At 43.2% G+C, this 20,040-nt stretch overlaps 1 protein-coding gene across 1 annotated transcript in view; it reads right to left on the bottom strand.

Annotated features, from left to right (window-relative positions):
• Positions 1-9,460: 9,460 nt before the first annotated feature.
• The window catches only part of LRTM3 (leucine rich repeat transmembrane protein 3), a 39,806-nt gene continuing 29,226 nt past the window's right edge, over positions 9,461-20,040 (bottom strand). The window contains exon 5 of the mRNA XM_089304846.1: positions 9,461-20,030. Within this exon, the coding sequence (XP_089160972.1) occupies positions 9,547-20,030 (10,484 nt within the window). The 3' untranslated portion in view covers positions 9,461-9,546. The remainder of the gene's footprint in view (positions 20,031-20,040) is intronic.

Here is a 20,040-nt window from a genome sequence, read left to right as displayed (position 1 = left end):
TCCAAGAGGGTACTCAGCAAGGTGGGTGTGCCTAGCCCACTGCTTGGAACACCCACATCCCACGTCCACTGCCTGGGATCCAGTCCCCCCTCCACTTCCCATCCAGCTTCCTGCTAATGCACCTGGTAGGTAGCACATAATGGCCCAAGTACTTGGGTTCCTGCTATCCATGTAGAAGATCCAGAGGGAGTTCTTAGTTGCTAGTTTCAGGCTGGTCCAGACCTGGCTGTTGTGGTCACTTGGGAGAGTTAAACAGCAGATGCAAGAACTCTCTTCTTGCCTTCCCTCCCCTCCCCTCCCCTCCCCTCCCCTTGCCTCCCCTCCTCTCCTCTCCCCTCCCCTTGCCTCCCCTCCCCTCCCCTTGCCTCCCCTCCCCTCCCCTTGCCTCCCCTCCTCTCCTCTCCCCTCCCCTTGCCTCCCCTCCCCTCCCCTTGCCTCCCCTCCCCTCGCCTTCCCTCCCCTCCTCTCCTCTCTCCTCCCCTTTCCTCCCCTCCCCTTCCCTCCCCTCCCCTCCCCTTCCCTCCTCTCCTCTTCTCTCTTCCCCTCTCCTCTCCTCTCCGTCATTCTGCTTTTCAATTCAATGTTTTTAAAAAATCTGACACTTGATCTTTAAAGGTGTTGTGAATTGTGTACTGTGCTCTCAAACAAGGCCTTGGAACTAGATCCAGGGTGGAACTCAAGTACTGTCCTTTAACTGGGTAACTTTGAACCTCGGTTCCCGCATCTGTAAAATGGAAGTAATCATACCAGAATGAGTGTGAGGACTAAATGACATAAAGGCTGTCAAGAGTGGCTTGTGATTAATACATGTTGTCCCCACATATGGGGACAGAACTTCCCTAATGAAGGGGTTACTAATGGTCACTGTAGTCCTGTTGCAAAGTTGCACTTTGTATGAGGAAGGTGTTATTCAGTGTTTAGAATGTAGATTGCAACTTACTCTCTTAGAAAATTGATATGCCAGCAACAGCTGGGTTTAGAAGAATTGATTACATGTGAACTTAGAATGGATCCAGAGTCATGCTGAGGCCTGGTACCTTTCCTGGGGAACAGCTCACAATCAGTTGAGATTCTTGGATGAAGGACACACTTTCCTTTCCAGGGTTCCAGTCTATTTTTGTCAGCAGGGAGAGGTGATACGGCTTATTTTGTAATAATTCTTGTAATCCTATGATGAAATCCATAATCTCAGTCTACTGATAAGTTGGATGAGATGTAGTAGTGCTTTGCTTTTCTGTAAAGTTAAGGGGGACATCTGAGTTACTGGAAAAACCATGAGTATGTTTTTATGGTGTGTCAAAGGGAACAGGAAAAAGATGTTTGACAATTTCTTTTAAAGTAAAACCAGCAAGTGTATTAGATCCAAAATGTATATGAATTTTAAAATTAGGAAACATGGTTTCAGTGCTGTGTGTTCAGAGTATGTTCTTTCTTCCGGGGATCATGAATTCTAGAGAGAAATAGAATGCCAAATTGTACAGAGCTATCACAGGGCTGCAAAAATTAACCGAACTGCTCTCCCTCAGCTTCTGGGACTGGGTGTAACCTCGAAGAAGGTAAAGGTGAACACACACACACACACACACACACACACCCCATATGGGTGTGTAGGCAGCCTATAAGGTAGTGTTTCTGGCTCCCTCCTTTACTCTAACCATCACATCAAATTGGGAGAATTTGTTCAATGATTGACCAAAGTTCCTTTCACTTCAAAAATGAAGTGATTCTAACACAACCAATGACTTGTCTCTCTTCCTGTTAGAATGTCAGTTTCAGGATTTTAGCAGGAATCCTCCAAGTATTAGACTATTTAGTCCAAGGACACACTGTCCCCCATGCACACAGTGGCCATGGCTCCTGTATTCCCTGTGAATGTGCTGGTTTTAAGATGCCATTGATATCAGGCCTGTGCTATGGTATAGGGGGTAAAGCCACTGCCTGCAGTACCGGCATCCCAGAACTAGCCAGTTCTAGTCTCAGCTGTTCCACTTCCGATCCAGTTCCCTGCTATGGCTTGGGAAAGCAGTGGAAGATGGCCCGAGTACTTGGGCCCCTGCACTTGCGTTGGAGACCCGGAAGAAGCTCCTGGCTCCTGGCTTTGGAATGGTGCAGTTCTGGCCGTTCTGGCCATCTGGGGAGTGAATTAATGGATGGAAGACCTCTCTCTCTCTCTCTCTCTCTCTCTCTGTCTCCTCCCTCCCTCTCTGCCTTGCCTCTGCCTCTCTATAACTCTGTCTTTCAAAATAAATAAATAAATAAATAAATCTTTACCAAAAAAAAAAAAAAAAGAAAGATGCCATTGATAAATCAGTCCTTTGGGTAGAAAGAGCAATTTTTCATTGGAGCTTTTGTTTTTGCTGTCACTTTTTTTTTATGTTTCCAGATTGTAGAACTCACCAATCCCCAGAAAACAACAAAGGTAGAAAAATAAATTTCCTTTTACAAAAAGATTATTTATTTATTTGAGAGAGCGCGCGCTTTCATCTGCTGGTTCACTTCCCAAGTGGCTGCAACTACCAAGGCAGCACCAGGACAAAGCCAGGAGCCAGGACCTTCTGGGTCTCCCATGTGTGTGGCAGGGGCCCAATGATTTAGGCCATCTTCTGCTGCTTTTCACAAGCCGTTACAGGGAGCTGGGTCAGAAGTGGAGAAACTGAGACTTGAACCTGTGCCCCTGTGGGATGCTGGCATTGCAGGCAGCAGTTCTACCCGCTACGCAACAATACTGGTCCCAAATTTCCTTTTTTGAATCCTAAAGCCCCTAGTTAATTAGCCTGCTTTTATCCACCTTTCAGATTGTACTGACATTTGACATCTCTTGTGCAGGGATGTTAGATATAATTAAAAGAAGAAATATGGTCGGATATGTTAACACCATGCTGTGTGGAACCAGAAGTCATAAAGGCTATGTTTTTACCTGAGCAATGGGAAGGGTGGAGCTACCTTTATCTGAGGTGGAAGAGACTATGGATAGGACGGGTTGTGTGTGAAGATCAGTACTTCACTTTAGTCATGTTGAGTTTGAAACATCTACTATTCAACCAGGTGGCGATACTGAGTAGGAACTTACCTAAATCTAGAATTTAGGAGAGCTGTTTAGGCTGATGATATACATTTGGGTGTAATCCAGTGTGTAAAATGTCTTTAAAACCAGGGCAGGGAATGAGATAGCCAGGGTAGAAGAAGGGCAAGAGAAAGAACCAGAAAATGCAACTGAAAAGTGGGAACAAATGATATAAGAGAAAAACTGAAAGACTGTGTTGTCATGGAAACCAATGGAAGAAAATTGTTTCAAGAAAAAGGGAGAAATCATCTTTGTCAAATATTGTTGATCAAAGCTGGTGCTTATGAATTGGATCTAGCACTGAATTTTTTTTTTATCTTTTATTTAATGAATATAAATTTCCAAAGTACGACTCATGGATTACAATGGCTCCCCCCCCATTACCGTCCCTCCCACCCACAACCCTCCCCTTTCCCACTCCCTCTCCCCTTCCATTCACATCAAGATTCATTTTCGATTATCTTAATATACAGAAGATCAGCTTAGTATACCTTAAGTAAGGATTTCAACAGTTTGCTCCCACACAGAGACATAAAGTGAAAAATAATAGATGATTTTTTTTAAATGATGATGAAATCAGATCAGACCTATTGTCATGTTTAATCCCAGTGAGAGTCAAGTTGGGAATTAATAATTTCTTTTTTTTTTTTTTTTACAGAAGATCAGTTTAGTGTACATTAAGTAAAGATTTCAACCGTTTGCACCCCCATAGAAACACAAAGTGAAATATACTGTTTGAGTACTCATTATAGCATTAAGCCTCAATGTACAGCACATTAAGGACAGAGATCCTACATGAAGAGTAAGTGCACAGTGACTCCTGTTGTTGACTTTACAAATTGACACTCCTGTTTATGGCATCAGTAATCTCCCTATGCACCAGTCATGAGTTTCCAAGGCTATGGAAGCCCCTTGAGTTCTCCGACTCTTATCTTGTTTAGACACAGTCATAGTCAAAGTGGAGGTTCTCTCCTCCCTTCAGAGAAAGGCACCTCCCTCTTTGAAGACCTGTTCTTTCCACTGGGATCTCACTCACAGAGATCTTTTGCCAGAGTGTCTTGGCTTTCCATGCCTGAAATACTCTCATGGGCTTTTCAGCCAGATCCAAGTGCCTTTAGGGCTGATTCTGAGGCCAGAGCTAGCACTGAATTTTACAATGTGGGCATTGCTGGGAACTCTGATAAGGAAAGTTTAGGAGGAATGGTGAAAGAAATGTGATTGCTGTAGATGTATGAGAAAAATGTAAATAGATAAATTGTATAATGAGTCAAGACAATGCTTTTGAGGACTTACGGTAAAGACAAGAAAATAAATGAGGAAGTAGTTGGCAGGGAAATACCAGTTAAGAGGTTTTTGTTGTTGTTTGCTTTAAGGATTCACTTATTTGGAAAGTCAGAATTACACAGAGAGAGGGACAGAGCTCTTCCATTGCTGGTTCACTTCCCAGATGGCTAGGCCAAAGCTAGAAACCAGGAGCTTCATCTGGGTCTTCAGATGGGTGGGTGACAGAGGCTCAAGTACTTGGGCCATCTTCCTCTGCTTTTCCCAGACCATGAGCAGGGGGCTGGATCTGAAGCAGAGCAGCCAGGAAACAAACCGGTGTCTTTATGAGATGCTGGTGTCACAGGATGTAGCTTTACCCACCACATCACAATGCCAGCTGAAAGAGATTTTTTAATTACATTATTTTATTTGAAAGGCAGACTGACAAAGAAGGAAAGAAAGATGAGAGAGAGATCGTCTTTCTGCTGATTCACTCCCTAAATGACCACAATTGCCAAGGTTGGACCAGGTTGAAACCAGGAACCTGCAACCCCAAACAGTTCTCGCATGTGGGTGGCAGGGATCCAGGTACTTGGGCCATCTCCTGCTGCTTTTTCAGGCATGTTAAAAGGGAAATTAATCAGGAGAGAAGCAGCTGGTACTCAGACCAGTACTCTGGGAAGCTGGAGCTGGAAGTGGTAGCTTAAACCTGCTGTGCTCCAATGCTGGCCCCGGGGAGGTGGTTTTTATTTTGTTAATTTTTAGGTGAAGGAAGTGACAGTATGTATCTCTTGGACAGGACCCGGTAGAGGGCGAGACAATAAAGTAATGGAGAGAAGAAATGTGGAAGTGATTCCTTGCGTAGGAAAGTGGAATGTTCTGAGTGTTTGCGTCCTTCCAAACTTTGTGTTGAAACTTGAACCCTAGAGCAATAGAACTGGGATGGGAGCTTTAGGAGCTGTTGAGAGATGAGTGCTCTTATAAAAGTGCTCAAAGGAGTCTGTTTGTCCCCTATTGCCCTTCTGCCATGTGAAGTCATAGCAAGAAGATGCCATCTGGAGAGGGTATTTAGCCACATACTTAGGACACTCTCATTGGAGTGGCCTCAATTTCTGGCTTTGTATCCTAACTCCATCTTTCTATTAATACAGCAAGTGATGGCTCAAGTAGTTGAGTTTTTGCCACTCACGTGGGAGACCAGGATTGAATTTCTGTATCTTGGTCCCAGCCCTGGCCACTGCAGGTATTTGGGAAATGAATCAGTGGTAGTGGAAGAGTTCTCTCTCTCTCTCACTCTCTCCCCCCTGTGTATGTATGTGTGTCTCTCAAATAAGCAAACTTTTTAAAAAAAGAATATGCTATTTAGGTAGGCAAGAGAGATGTGACTGTGAAGGCTCTCTGCTTCTCAGTGAAGTACAAAGTCACCTGCTCGTGAGACTGGAGTGGACGGTGTTCACGGTTTGAGGAGAGAGGTGAATGTGTGATGTCGGCTAGGAGAGTTAGAGAGAGAAGGGACTGGGTGGCAGAAAGCAATAAATGCAGGCTTAGGCTCTCACTACTCTCAGTTGTCCCTTGGCCCCAGTCACACCGCACTTCCTTGTCCTATTTTTCTTGAGATCCTGCTCTTGAATGAACTGCAGAAAATAAACCATTGCAACAAATTTAAGGCAGCATTTCCAGAAGGAGCCCAGTGACACGTGGTGTTTTTAAACTGTGAGGAAAACAGCGACATCTGCTGGACACTGCGTGAAAGTCCGGTCCACTGGAGCTCCTATTATTAGAAGGTAGCACATTTCTTACCAGAATGTAATTTATTTGTTAGGCTGGGATTTTACCTACTGCTGAAATAAAGCAATTCCTTTAAAATTGTATTAATATTACTTACTTTTTGATGTATCTTAAATATTTTAATACTACAGTAGTACATAAGCCTTATAAACTTTTTGAGATATTTAAAACCAAAGTTTGACAAAACAAAAACAAAAACAAAAACATGTTCACAGCAAAACTGCTACACACAAGCATTTTTAAATTTTAGCTGCCACATATAAGGTAGACCATGCGATATTTATCTTTCTGTGTCTAGCTTATTTTGATCAACATGATGTCCTCCACTTTCAAGCATTTTGCAGCAAATGACAGGATTTCATTCTTTTTTGATGTAACTGAGTGCTATTCTATTGTGTGTGTGCATATACATGTATGATATTTTCTTTATCCATTCATCTTATGGTGGAAACTTTGGTTTATTCCATATTTTGGCTATTGTGAACAGTGCTGCTATAAGCATGATAGAGCAGGGTAAGTTGACTTGGGATTCGTTCAGACTGGATTTCACGGGTTAAAGAGTTCTGTAGTTAACACTCGGTTTGGGGTAGCTATGTTGGCCACCCTGGTGTAGCAACAGCTGTGAGGAAGCCCTCTGCTTACTGTGGAGATCACATCCCAGGTGGTAACAGAAGGGTTCAGGCCAGGGGCTACAGCATGATGTGAAATCTCCCTACAGCGCCCAGGACTGCAGGAATGCTCATAGTGGAGGAGAAATGAGAGGAGAAATGAGGCTCAAACGGCATGGTACAGGAAACTGGGCCATGGATGAGGCTTCTACTCATCGGGTGTGTAAAATTATAAGCTGATAAATCTTTCACCACAATATCTAGACAAAAAGGATGTCCTCTACCAAAAAATAAAGTGTGCATGCTATATCTCATTTTTTTTTATTTCAAAGGGATTTCATGACAGAGTTCACCAGGCCTTTTGTATTTGTAGTGTTCAAACCTATACCACTACCACAAATAGCAAAGACACCTGTGTGTGACATCACGGATGCCTTGCATCCCAATTTGCCAGGCTGTATGTTACCAGAACTGTTAGCTCCTCTTCTGATGGAGTTTGGTGTTTACAGATGAAATGAGATGTAAAATTGCCAGGGTCAGCCAAAGTAACTGAATTTTTCAAGCTGTTGATCAACTATTGGAATATTGAGTTACTTTTGATCTTTATATGAAAACATTTAGAAGCAGTTTACTGAAAGGTGATAAGAGGGATCAGCCATGTGGTGTAGCAGGTAAAGCTTCCACCTGTGACATCCCTCACAAGCCTCCCTCACGAGCAATGGTTCGTGTCCTGGCTTCTCCGCTTCCAATCCAGCTCCCTGCTAATGTGCTTGGGAAAGCAGCAGAAGATGGCCCAAGTGCTTGGGTCCCTGGCATCCATGTTGGAGACCCAGGTAAAGCTTCTGGCTCCTGGCTTTGGCCTGGCCCAGTGCTGCTCATTACGGCCATCTAGAGGATGAACCAGCAGATGGAAAAACCTCTCTCCCAGAACGATCCAACATGGAAAGTGGGATACACAGCAGACTCATAGAATGGCAGATGTCCTAAACAGCACTCTGGCCTCAGAATCAGCCCTTAGGGCATTCGGATATGGCTGAAGAGCCCATGAGAGTATTTTAGGCATGGAAAGCCAAGACACCCTGGAAAACACACACACACACACACACACACCCCTAAATGATAGATCTCTGCGAGTGAGATCCCTGTGGAAAGAATGGGCCATCAAATAAGGAGGTGCCTTTCTCTGAAGGGAGGAGAGAACTTCCACTTTGATTATGACCTTGCCTAAATAAGATCGAAGTTGGCAAACTCAAAAGGCTTCCATAGCCTTGGCAATTCATGACTAGAGCCTAGGGAGATTACTGATGCCATAAACAAGAGTGTCAAATTGTTAAGTCAACAACAGGAGTCACTGTGTACTTACTCCTCATGTAGGATCTCTGTCCTTAATGTGTTGTCCAATGTGAATTAATGCTATAACTAGTACTGAAACAGTATTTTACACTTTGTGTTTCTGTGTGGGTGCAAACTGATTAAATCTTTACTTAATATATACTAAATTGATCTTCTGTATATAAAGAGAATTGGAAATGAATCTTGATGTGAATGGAATGGGAGAGGGAGCGGGAGAGGGGAGGGTTGCGGATGGGAGGGAAGTTATGGGGGGGGGAGCCATTGTAATCCATAAACTGTACTTTGGAAATTTATATTTACTAAATAAAAGTTTTAAAAATGTAAAACCACTCTTAGCCAATACTGGACATAAGTCATAGTAAAAACTAGAATAAAATTTAGGAAGTAACAAAAAAATAAATAAATAAAAATAGAAATGTATGGTGATTTCTTTTTCTCTAAATAAATACACCCTTTCATATCTAATACATAATAAAATATTTATGGATAAAATGTCAAGGAATTATTTGAAAATACTAGTGAAGGAGAACTACATGGAATGTGATAAGGCATGTTTGGCAACAGGTTGCTATTCTGAGGTCTTGGGCCCTATGTTGTAGTATACCAGGTGGGCAGAGCCACTGCCTGCGATGCCAGCATCCCACATGGGCACCAGTGAATGTCCTGGTTGCTCCACTTCCAATCCAGCTACCTGTTAATGTGCCTGGGAAAGCAGCAGAAGATGGCCCAAGTTCTTGGGTCCCTGCACCCATTGGGAGACCAGGATGAAGCTCCTGGCTCCTGGCTTCGGCCTGGCTATTGCAGCCATTTGGAGAGTGAACCAGCAGATGGAAGATCTCTCTCTCTGTGTCTCTCCCTCTCTGTAACTCTGACTTTCAAATAAATAAATTATTTTTTAAAAAACTTTGAAGTCTAGTTAATGGGTACACAGAAGTCCGTCATACACTTCTGTGTGTGTTTGTGTGTGCAGAATCTTCTATAACAAAAAGTATTAAGATAGTCAATCTGGCTGTCAGACCGACCGATGGACAAAACTCAGTTTTTGATATCACAGAATCTTCACTGTTACCTGACTCCAGTTTCTGCACCCCTGTGCTCCTACATCTCTAGATACCCTCAGTCTCACTTACAGGCTACAGATCCTCCCACTCTCCCTTCAGACAGTGATGCAGAGTGGAAAGAAGACTTCTGCGTCTGTGGACTTCCCCTCTCAGGAACAAGAAGAGGATGCATAAACTAAAGGAGAATCAGGCACGGTAGGATCAAAGCTAGCCAACGGCTTCTCCATCTCAGCCTCCCACGACCACTGCCCACGTCTACTGCAGAAACAAAGCCTACCAGCTAAGAAAACACCTTGTGAGGAAACCATTTGCCTTCTCTTGTTTTATTTCTCACAGGATACCATCACAGAGGCCAGCTTCTCACTTCAGGGCACTCTGGAGATGGGAACATCCGCTTTGCTCAGCTGTACTAAAGGAAGGACCCTGTGAGTGACTCCCACAGCTTTTTGGAGGAACTCCATATGTTCCAAGGACTTGAAATCTTTGCCACCACGGGAATTCTGAAGCTTCTCTTCTTTAAGGTTTTGGAGGGGATAGGCCAGCGAATGGTTTTGGGTACAACATCCAGTGAATCTGCTGGTGTACAGACGTAAAAAAACGGCTGGCTCTGTTTTCTTTCAGAATGGAAGCTGGTGTCCCCATGCTGAGGTTTTGCTGCCGATCTCTGTTTGCTCTGGAAATAATCTAATCTTTCTGACTCAGGATCCCTCACTTTCTTCTTTCTTACGTGCTTGTCTTTACTGTGTGTGTAACTGTGATCACAGTCCCAACGAACGTTGTTCCTTCTGCATACATCAAATTTAATTTTCTTTCTGTTTTTGTATTCCGAACGCCTGTGAGGCTTGTCTTGGCTTTGTGCAAGATGTAATTTAATGTTTGCTTCAGTCAGGGAAGCTAAAGAGTAACTTGTTCCGCTCTTTGTTGTGCATGAGCTTTTTTCCTCACTGAAGGAGAGGGAAGACGAGGTGGACTGAAGTTCCGCAGCCTTTAGTGAACTCCGGCACAACATGTCAGGAGACTGCCCTTTGGAAGATGCACTGTGTTTCCTACTTTTCTGGGATTCAGAGGAAGGTGATGTCACAATGAAGGTATGTCTTCTACAGGTACTAATACGATGAAAACCTGAACCCTCCCTGTAAAATGGCTTCAACTGAGTAGTGGTTTCTTTCTTCTTGGAGAGATGTTCCAAAGGAATGCCTTTTTGTAATTCATCTAGAATGTTTTGTGAGTCTTGACTTAAGTAAGAGTTGGCTTCTAAAAACATACATTCCTTACTCTTACTTTCTCGCACTTCAGGAACTGGACATTCCTCCAAACTAGCTGACTTCTCATTAATGGTCTGAATATCAGTAATATCTTTAGAAATCTGAGTTGAACGTGAACCAACTAAACTAGTAACCTTTTCCTGAGTCCCTAAATTAAAAGATTTATAGATACTTGTTTCTTGAAAGCAGACACGATACTGTTTCTCTTTTTCTGGGGTCACACGGGCTTCTAACTCTGTGAGAACTCTAGTATCTTTCTGCCCCGTGCTGTGGAGACTAGTATCTTTCTGCACCGCCCTGTGGAGACTAGTATCTTTCTGCACCCCGCTGTGGAGACCAGGGTCAAAAGCACGCACATGAGTTGGCTCCAGGAATTTTCTGATGAGTGAAGAGTTTTCATGAGGACTCTGCTTTTTGAAAGAGATATGTTGTTCTAACAGTTCTGTATCAATGGAAAGAGTATGACTTTCTCCACTGTCATTTACTTTCTTACATCCTGCAGTTGTGTTTAATTTAAGAATATGCTTGGGAAGAGCATTTGGCTTAGGGAACATACTTTCCACAGGCAGCCCTTGGAGAAAACGAAGATATTTGTATTGTAAATCCAGGTCTATTTGATGAAGAGACTTTTCGTCAAAAAGTAAGAAGATTCTGTTTTTCTGTTTTGGTACTTTCACAGAACGAAGAGAGAGACATAAAGGTTTAGTTCTACCACGAGCACTGGCCATTGCATAAGATTCTCTCACAGGTTTGGGAAATGTTCTCATTTGTACCTCCAATATTTTCATAGAAAAGTGCATGAAAAGTTTGTCTTTGTCTTCTTCTGAGTAGATTTGGAGAACATGGGGCAATGGCATTTCAGCAGCAGGCACTGGAGATTTCCCATGTTGTAGCTTTCCAGTGGTCTTGAACTTTGTAAGGACCCCTTTGTTGTCACTTGAAACATTAGCAATTGGTGTCTTCTTATAGCTGATAGGCTGTGCGTCTTTTTGGTATTTGTGGTCCAAATTAAGTTCTTCCTTATCAACCCCTTCTGGAGATACAACACTCATTAATCTATTAAAGCGATTATCTTTTGAAATAGCCCCGATTGGATAAAAGTTGAACTTTTGTGAGGATTTTTTTGCCACCTCCGGTATCAGATTTTGTTTTATTTCGAGTGCTTTTAACTCCAAATGGTTAGTGAATTTATGTTTTTCTTCAAGAGTAAAATGCCCCAAAAGGGGTTTGTGCTGCAGTTTGGTATACATTGTTGATGATGTGCCTGGACATTCTGGAACAGATCGTGACTTCAACTCATCAGGATTACAGGTTTGAACTTTTCCCAGTTTATCAGAAGCAACATTATCTTGGAACATATTTTTTATCTGAGCTTCAAATACATTTTTAATTACTTCAAAAATAGGGAGTAAATATTTGGCACTTCTGCTAAATGCAACAGTTTTAATCTCACTACTTTTAACATGAGGTGGTATGGGCACAATTCCTGGAAGAGCTTCTTGCTGCTGTTGGAGGACCTTTTGAGTGGTCGTTTCCCAAGTTGGCTCACTCTCATCTCTTCCCCTCTGTAGCAAGGCACATTCCACGGGTGCAAACAGCCGAGTCCCACGCTGCGGTTGCTCCACCCCTAGAGGTGCAGTATTAACTCTTACAGTCCTTATCATGTGATTTTCCACCTTTTTCTTTGGATCTTCAAACACAAATGGACACTTTGTTGGTGTCAGAGTGTAGTTTGGTATCTTTCCTTCTTGGTCAGGCACATGCAAGTCAGGTTTTTTAATGATCCTTGAGACATCATGACAAGGAGCAATGCTTTCTTTCATTTGTGGAGGTAAAGTCCTTTTACTTATTTCCCTTCTGAGGTTTGCTTCTGACTTCCGAAGTTTCAGCCTTTGTTCTTCATCTACCACAAAAGGCCGGGAATCTTGTGCAACTGTGTCTGTAAAATTATCTTCCCCTTTTACAACTGCTAAGGTGTCTTTCTTAACAATCAGAGTAACATGTGGTGGTTCCTCCTGGAACTTAGAAAGACAGCTTCTCTTTTCTCTTTCTACGTTTGTCTTAGATTCCACTGTTTCTTCAGTGTGAGGCGGACTCATCATGGAAATCGTAAGACTTCTGATCACGATACCTGAGGCACCTTTACTCCAGGAGACGATGTTGTTTGGTCTGTTGGTGCCACACTCTAATTTCCCATGTCCTGTGATGCTTGCATCCTGCGGAATTGGGTGATTTGGGGTTTTCACAGTTAAATATTTGGGCCTCAATTCTTTTTCCAGGCCTGATATTATCACTCTACCTTTCTGGCCTTCAGATTTGGGAGTAAAAGGAATATAGGCATAAAATGAATCCAGAATACTTCTTTGAAGAAATTTTTGTAGTTGAATGATTTGTTCTGAACCAGACACTTCTCGTTTCCTCCTATGCTTTTGCTTGACCATGCAGCTGTTGTCTATATGAGCAATTACCTGATTCATTTGAGATCCAGGGAGGTTGACAGTGCTACTTGGGCCTGCTGTGACTTTCTCCTTCTCTAGATTGACAGCACGCTTCAGCATTCCTGTTTTGTCTTCTTCCAGACCTACGGCCTTACAAGTGTCCATTTTAAATTTGCTTTCTTTCTGAGTCACAACATTGCTGTTTCCCATTTCTAATTTTTTCTGTTCCAGCTTTATAGTGATGTCTGTCTCAGTTTCACCTTCATCCTCCAGATCTCTACGTTGAAGCTGAGCGGTCGAGGGGCAGAGAAGGGAATCCTGGAGTGACCGTACAACATGCTCCTTGTGTTCGGAAGCAAGCAATGTGTGCTCTTTTTGCCCTCTTCTGGCACCAGACTCTGTAACACCCATGTGTGTTCCTGGTAATACTTGTAGGCTGGGGCCCGCTGTGGTTTTCCCCGTTCTGCTAAGTTTACTTTTCCTTCGTACATCCTTCTGTGACTTATCAAGTTTACATGAATCCACAGATCCTGGAGATGCTCTTGATGAAGCTCCTGGTTGACGAGTGCCTCTCGCTGGAGCAGAAAACCCTTTTGTACCTACAGAAGTGCCAACTGTGACGTATATTTCCCTGGCTATTTCCACTGGCAATGGAACTGAACCCCTGGGGCTTGCTTCCTGGTTGAAATTAGCCATTATTTCAGTTTCTTTCTTAAGATTTCCAACTTTAGTTGCATCCATTGTGGGGCAGGAAAGAAATGTGGTTAGAGTTTCTTTTTCATATTGCTTTGGCTTAGCCTTTTGCTCTGTAAAGAACCACTCCAGCCCTTTTCCACTTCTTATAGTACCGAATCCTGTAAAATAAATGTTCTGATCTTCTTTGACTCGGGAAGGCTCATTCCTTTGTTGGACACTGATCATGAAGTTCGAAGTCCACGGTTGTTCTGCCTCTTTGGGGGACACGTAATGTACTATGTGTTTCGTAATATTTTTACAATCAACTTCAACTGGTTCTTTATTTGCTATTTTCTGGGCATTTGAGGATTCCTGCAGATTTTGCTGTGGACAAGAGGATTCTGTAATTTTTAGTGTGTCTTTGTCTGTTTTGCTCCCTGATTCCAGATAAAAGGGAGGTGCTGATGGTATAGAAAGAAAAGTTTTGGTCAGAACCACACATGATTCACCTTTACCTTCATTCTCTTTTTTCTCTGACATTCTGATATTCAACACAAATGCATTTGAATTAAAGATAGGTGAAATCTGTGAAATTTTTGCCACGTTGTCATGCATCCTTATGCTCAGATCCACCGTCTTCACTTTATACCTCATTTCTTCCTGTAATGTGTATTTGTGTTTTCCTTTTCTTACGTCACTACTCATTGGCTCTGAGTCGGCTATTTTCTCTGCTTCTGACAATGCTGAAAGCATTAGTGGGACAAGAGATAATGTTTTGTTTTCAAGTCTTTCTTCCTGCACTTGTATACCTTTATCCAGTTTAAGGTTAACTAGAGAAGTCTTGGAAGCATAGATTTTTCTTAGAGCCGTACCTTGTGGCTCACCCTGCCCTTCACATTCCTTTTGCTCTTGCCCTCTGATATTCACATGCAGTTCTGTCCTGTGGACTTTACAGGAAGGAGTTGATTTCTTTGATTTCAGAGTGACATCTGTGCCTCTCCTGTCTACCATTTTTTCTCTGTCCCTCTCTTCTTGCTTTCTGTTTTTAACATCTTCCATGGTTTCACCAGCCATTGAATCTTTAGGTGCTGTTTCTCCCATATTTGACATTCTCTGCAAAACAGACCTTACCAGTTTCAGCATTTCCTCATGTATTTCTTTATCTACTTTGGTGTGAAGTGGAGCTAATAAAGTAGAGGATTTGGTCAAAACCACAGCTGCTTCGTCTTTGCATTCCTGCACCTTCGTTTCTGGATGTCTGGGGAACATTATGATGTTTACTATTTGTACTCCATCCTCTTCCTTCTTTTGTGGCATATCCTGTTTTCCTTTTTGTAGACTGATTGAAATATCACCAGTAGCTGGCTTTATATATATGCCCCCTTCAGAATCTAAGGATTTCTGGAAGTTTTCTGTGGGAAAAGAGGATGTTGTTAACACTGGTGTGCTTTCTTCCTTGATTCCTGTATTCACTCCAAGGTAAAGTGTGCGAGGTCTAGAAGCAGAAGTCTCTGTCAGTGTCACTAGTGGCTTGCTTTGAACTTCCTTGACTTTCTGTTCTGGCTCTCTAGTTTGCCACTGAAGGCCTCCTAAATTGTGTGTATGTAATGTAGGTGATTTCTTTGTTTTTAAATACATGTTAGGATTCACTGTACTACTCATATCCAGAACTTGTTCTCTAGCCTTTTCTTTCTGTAGCATGTGTTTTTTAAATTCTTTGACTTCACTTGAAAGTTCTCCAACAATTGCTTCTGGGCATGCTATTCTTCCTGCATCCAATAATTCCCGGAACTGTAATTGTGGGAGGGACAATTTTGTAGCTCTGTTTGTCAGACCTGCAACTAGTTCATTTTGCTCCTCTTCCATCTTTCTCTTTTGTTCTCTAATTTTCCACTGCAACTCTTTGATGCTGAGTACATGTGGAAGTGGTAATTTCCTTACCTTCTGGTCCATACATTCGGGAAGCATTTTGTCTTGCATATCTATTCTGTCTTTCTCTCCTTGTTGTGTAGTAGATCGTATTGGTTCTTTTCTGTAGCTTAGCATACAGCTATCCAATGCTTCAGTATATGGTTTTTTGCCTGAAGTTGACGGATCCTGAATCTTTGGTGTTGGAAGATGGAACTGTGTTCTTTCTGGTGTGCCTTCCCTTTCGTCCGTGCTCCCATCCCATTTCAAGTAAGACAGAAAAGGCAATAAAGCATAGCTTTTCCTCCGAATCATGCCTGGTTCACTCTTCCCCTCCTGAGCCTCTTTCCTTTGCTCTTTAACACTCAGTGGTGCTTTCCTTCTGTTGCACAGATGTGCGGGTGGATTGGTCTCTCCTCTGAAACCCATTTTTCCAGGCAGCATCCTACCTGTTGCATCTTCTGTTTTTCCTCTGCCATTTGCCTCTCTACATGGCACAAATTGCCTTGCTTTTAATATGGCATTATGTGAGCTGATACTTTCATTTGGGTCTGCATGGCTAGTCAGCAAAGTATCTGCTGATGTAGGATGCTTTGACTGTGTGGGAAAGGATCTTTGGTGAGCTGGAGAAGATGTGGAAAGATAAGTTTTTGTCGGAGCCTCTTCAGGATCTGCTGTTCCTTTCTGCTTCTGTCCTACTTTCTCTTCAGTGTGCCACTGTGGTTCCTTTCTCTCGCTCAGAGGACTCTGCTCTGTAAATCCATGCACATGTGGAGGTGCTGATGTCTGTGCCTTGAAAACCACCCCATCAGGGTGCATTAAGCTACTTGTGGCTACTGTTTGTACTCTGTCTTCTTTCTGTGGTAGGTTTTGATTTATGCTTTTTATTTGGCTAGCAGTAGACTCTGTAGATGCCATTTGCCCTGAAAGCAATAACTCCTGGGACACAGGATGTAGTACATCACATTGTATTAATTCTGACTCCTCATCCTCTTCTTTTATTGTTTCTAGTTTCAAGTGAGTTGAAGAGGAAATGAAATAGAAATGTCGTTTGCTCAGGGACATGACTGTTTCCTGCACTTGCCGTTTCTTTATTTCGAGCATATGGGAAGAGGGCGATTTCTTTGCCTCCACAGCCCTGTACTTGGGATGCCTTATGCTTTTCTCAGAAATATTTGCTTTATCTTCTTCAACCTGGGTCATGCATTTTGTTCTTTCAAAATCGCTTGAGATATCATTCGAAGGTGACACTGGGTATTTTAATTCCTCTGCACTGGATGATTCCATGTGTTGTGAGGTTGAAAGAAAGGATCTTGCTGCCTCTGGTTTCTCATCCTTGATTTCTAATCCTTTGTCTAATTCATAGTGAGGCATAGCAGGTAATGTCAGAATTTCACTTAGTTCACTTTCTCTTTCCTGCACATTCCCCAGGTTTTCTCTTCCTTTTGTCTGCACCACTGTAGATCTTGAGCCACTATCTCCACTGAGATTGGGTAACTGTGAAAGCGGCAATTGCTCTGCCTTGACAGTCATGCCTTCGGCAGGCATGTTATAGTTCATACTTGCTGCTTCTTCTCTATCCACTTGTTTCTGTGGTTCAGACTCTTGTATTGTGTATACATTATTTGAGATATCATCCCTAGTTGTTATTTTCTCAGCAACAAATGAGTTCTGTGAAATAGCAGGTCTTATTTCTTGTTTCTCTTCTTTTTCTTCTTCTTTTCTTGTGTCCAATTCAGGATGAATTACAGAGGACACAGAAGGTAAATGCAAGAACAGAACGACTTCCTGTTCATTTTCACCTTCTTGATTTGTTTCTCCTTGCTGGCTGCTATCTTGATCTCTTTTTCCCAGCTCCCTGCCTTTCTGTTCTGTTTTCCCTTTCTCTCTGGTTTCTGAATCTGTGTTTCCTTGCTCTTTGGTTTCTGGATTTGCTTTCCCTACCTCTCTGCCTCCTGGACCCAGGTTCTCTTGCTTCCTGGTTTCTAGACCCAAGTTCCCTTGCTCTCTAGTTTCTGGATCTGCATTCTCTACCTCTCTGCCTTCTGGGTCCATGTTCTTTTGCTTTCTGCTTCCTGAACCCACAGTCCCCTGATCTCTGGTTTCTAGAGCCTCATTCCCTATGTCTCTGCCACCTGGGTCCATATTCACTCGGTCCTTGCCTTCTGGACCCATGTTCCCTTCCTCTCCAGTTTCTGGATTTGCATTCCCTTGCTCTCCAGTTTCTGGGTCTGCATTCCCTTGGTCTCTGCCTTCTGGGTTCCTTTGCTCTCTGGTTTCTGGGTCCACATTCCCTTCCTCTCTGGTTTCTGGGTCCACATTCCCTTGGTCTCTGCCTTCTACATTCATGCTCCATTGCTCTCTGATCTCTGGACCCACAATGCCTATCTCTCTGTCTTCTGGATCTGGCTTCCCTTGGTCTCTGCCTTCTGGAAACACGTTCCCTTGTTCTCTGGTTTCTGAATGCTTGTTCCCTGCCTCTCTGCCTTCTTGATCCATATTCTCTACTTCTCTACCTTCTGGATTCACAATCCCTACCTCTCTGCTGTCTGGTTCTACATTATCTTGCTCTCTGCCTTCTGGTTCTGCATTCTCTTGCTGTCTGCTTTCTGGATCCACATCCTCTACTTTGCCAGCTGGATCCACATTCCCTAACACTCTGCCTTCTGCTTCTGCATTTCCTGGCTCTCTGCCTTCTGGATCCCATTTCTCCTGTTCTTTACCTTCTCCATCTGTGTTTCCTTGCTCTTTCCTCTTAGAATCCGCTTTCATTTCCTCTCTGCCTTCTGGATCCACATTTCCTTGCTCACTTGTTTCTGAATTTACTTTTCCTTTCTCTCTTCCTACTGGACCTGAGGTCTCTTGCTCTCTGGTTTCTGGATCCACATTCCCTTGCCCTGTGGTTTCTGGACCCTTGTTTCCTAGCTCTTTAGTTTCTGGATCCATGTTTCCTTGTTCTCTGCCTCCTAAACTTGCTTCCCCTTGCTCTCTGGTTTCCAGACCTGAATTTCCTAGCTGTATGGTTTCTGGAGCCACATTCTGTGGCTCTCTGATTTCTAGAGCAGCATTCCCTGGCTCTATGCTTTCTGGAACCATGTTCCCTGCTGCTCTGCCTCCTTGACCTGCTTTTCCTTGCTCTCTGGTTTCTGGACCTTCATTTTCTTGTTCTCTGGTTTCTGGAGCTGTTTTACCTTGCTCTCTGATTTCTGGATCTGCGTTCTCATGTTCTCTGGTTTCTAGACCTTCTATCTCTTGCTCTCTGATTTCTGGACCTGCTTCTGCTTGTTCTTTGGTTTCTGGAGCTGCTTTTCTTTGCTCTCTGGTTTCTGGACTTTCTTTCTCCTGCTTTCTTGTTTCTGGAGCTGCTTTCCCTTCCTCTCTGATTTCTGGATCTGCGTTCTCATGTTCTCTGGTTTCTAGACCTTCTATCTCTTGCTCTCTGGTTTCTGGACCTGCTTCTGCTTGCTCTCTGGTTTTTGGAGCTGCTACTCCTTGCTCTCTGGTTTCTGGACTTTCTTTCTCCTGCTTTCTTGTTTCTGGAGCTGCTTTACCTTGCTCTCTGATTTCTGGATCTGTGTTCTCATGTTCTCTGGTTTCTAGACCTTCTATCTCTTGCTCTCTGGTTTCTGGACCTGCTTCTGCTTGCTCTCTGGTTTCTGGACTTTCTTTCTCCTGCTTTCTTGTTTCTGGAGCTGCTTTCCCTTCCTCTCTGATTTCTGGATCTGCATTCTCATGTTCTCTGGTTTCTAGACCTTCTATCTCTTGCTCTCTGGTTTCTGGACCTGCTTCTGCTTGTTCTTTGGTTTCTGGAGCTGCTTCTCCTTGCTCTCTGGTTTCTGGACTTTCTTTCTCCTGCTTTCTTGTTTCTGGAGCTGCTTTACCTTGCTCTCTGATTTCTGGATCTGCGTTCTCATGTTCTCTGGTTTCTAGACCTTCTATCTCTTGCTCTCTGGTTTCTGGACCTACTTCTGCTTGTTCTCTGGTTTCTGGACCTTCATTTTCTTGTTCTTTGGTTTCTGGAGCTGCTTTTTCTTGGTCTGTGGTTTCTGGAGCTGCTTTCCCTTCCTCTCTGGTTTCTGGATCTGGGTTCTCTTGTTCTCTGGTTTCTGGGGCTGCTTTCCCTGGTTTTCTGTTTTCTGGAACTGATTTTCCTTGCTCTGTGGTTTCTGGAGCTTCTTTCTCAAGTTCTCTAGTTTCTAGACCTTCTGTCTCTTGCTCTCTTGTTTCTGGAGCTGCTTTTCCTTGCTGTCTCATTTCTGGAGCTGCTTTACCTTGTTCTCTGGTTTCTGGAGCTGCTTTCCTTTGGTCTCTGGTTTCTGGTCCTGCTTTACCTTGTTCTCTGGTGTCTGGACCTGGTTTCTCTTGCTCTCTGGTTTCTGAACCTTCATTTTCTTGTTCTTTCATTTCTGTAGCTGCTGCTTCTTGTTCTCTGGTTTCTGGACCTGTTTTACCTTGGTCTCCAGTTTCTGGAGCTGCTTTCTCTTGCTCTCTGGTTTCTCGAGCTGCTTTCTCATGTTCTCTAGTTTCTAGATCTTCTATCTCTTGCTCTCTTGTTTCTCGAGCTGCTGCTTCTTGCTCTCTGGTTTCTGGAGCTGCTTTACCTTGCTCTCTTGTTTC

Source organism: Oryctolagus cuniculus, chromosome 9 (assembly GCF_051225735.1).
Source record: "Oryctolagus cuniculus isolate XC-2025 breed Fujian yellow rabbit chromosome 9, ASM5122573v1, whole genome shotgun sequence".
Taxonomy (NCBI): Eukaryota; Metazoa; Chordata; class Mammalia; order Lagomorpha; family Leporidae; genus Oryctolagus; species Oryctolagus cuniculus.
Note: the sequence above shows the minus strand (reverse complement) of the source record. Positions and strands in the feature narration are given on the sequence as shown.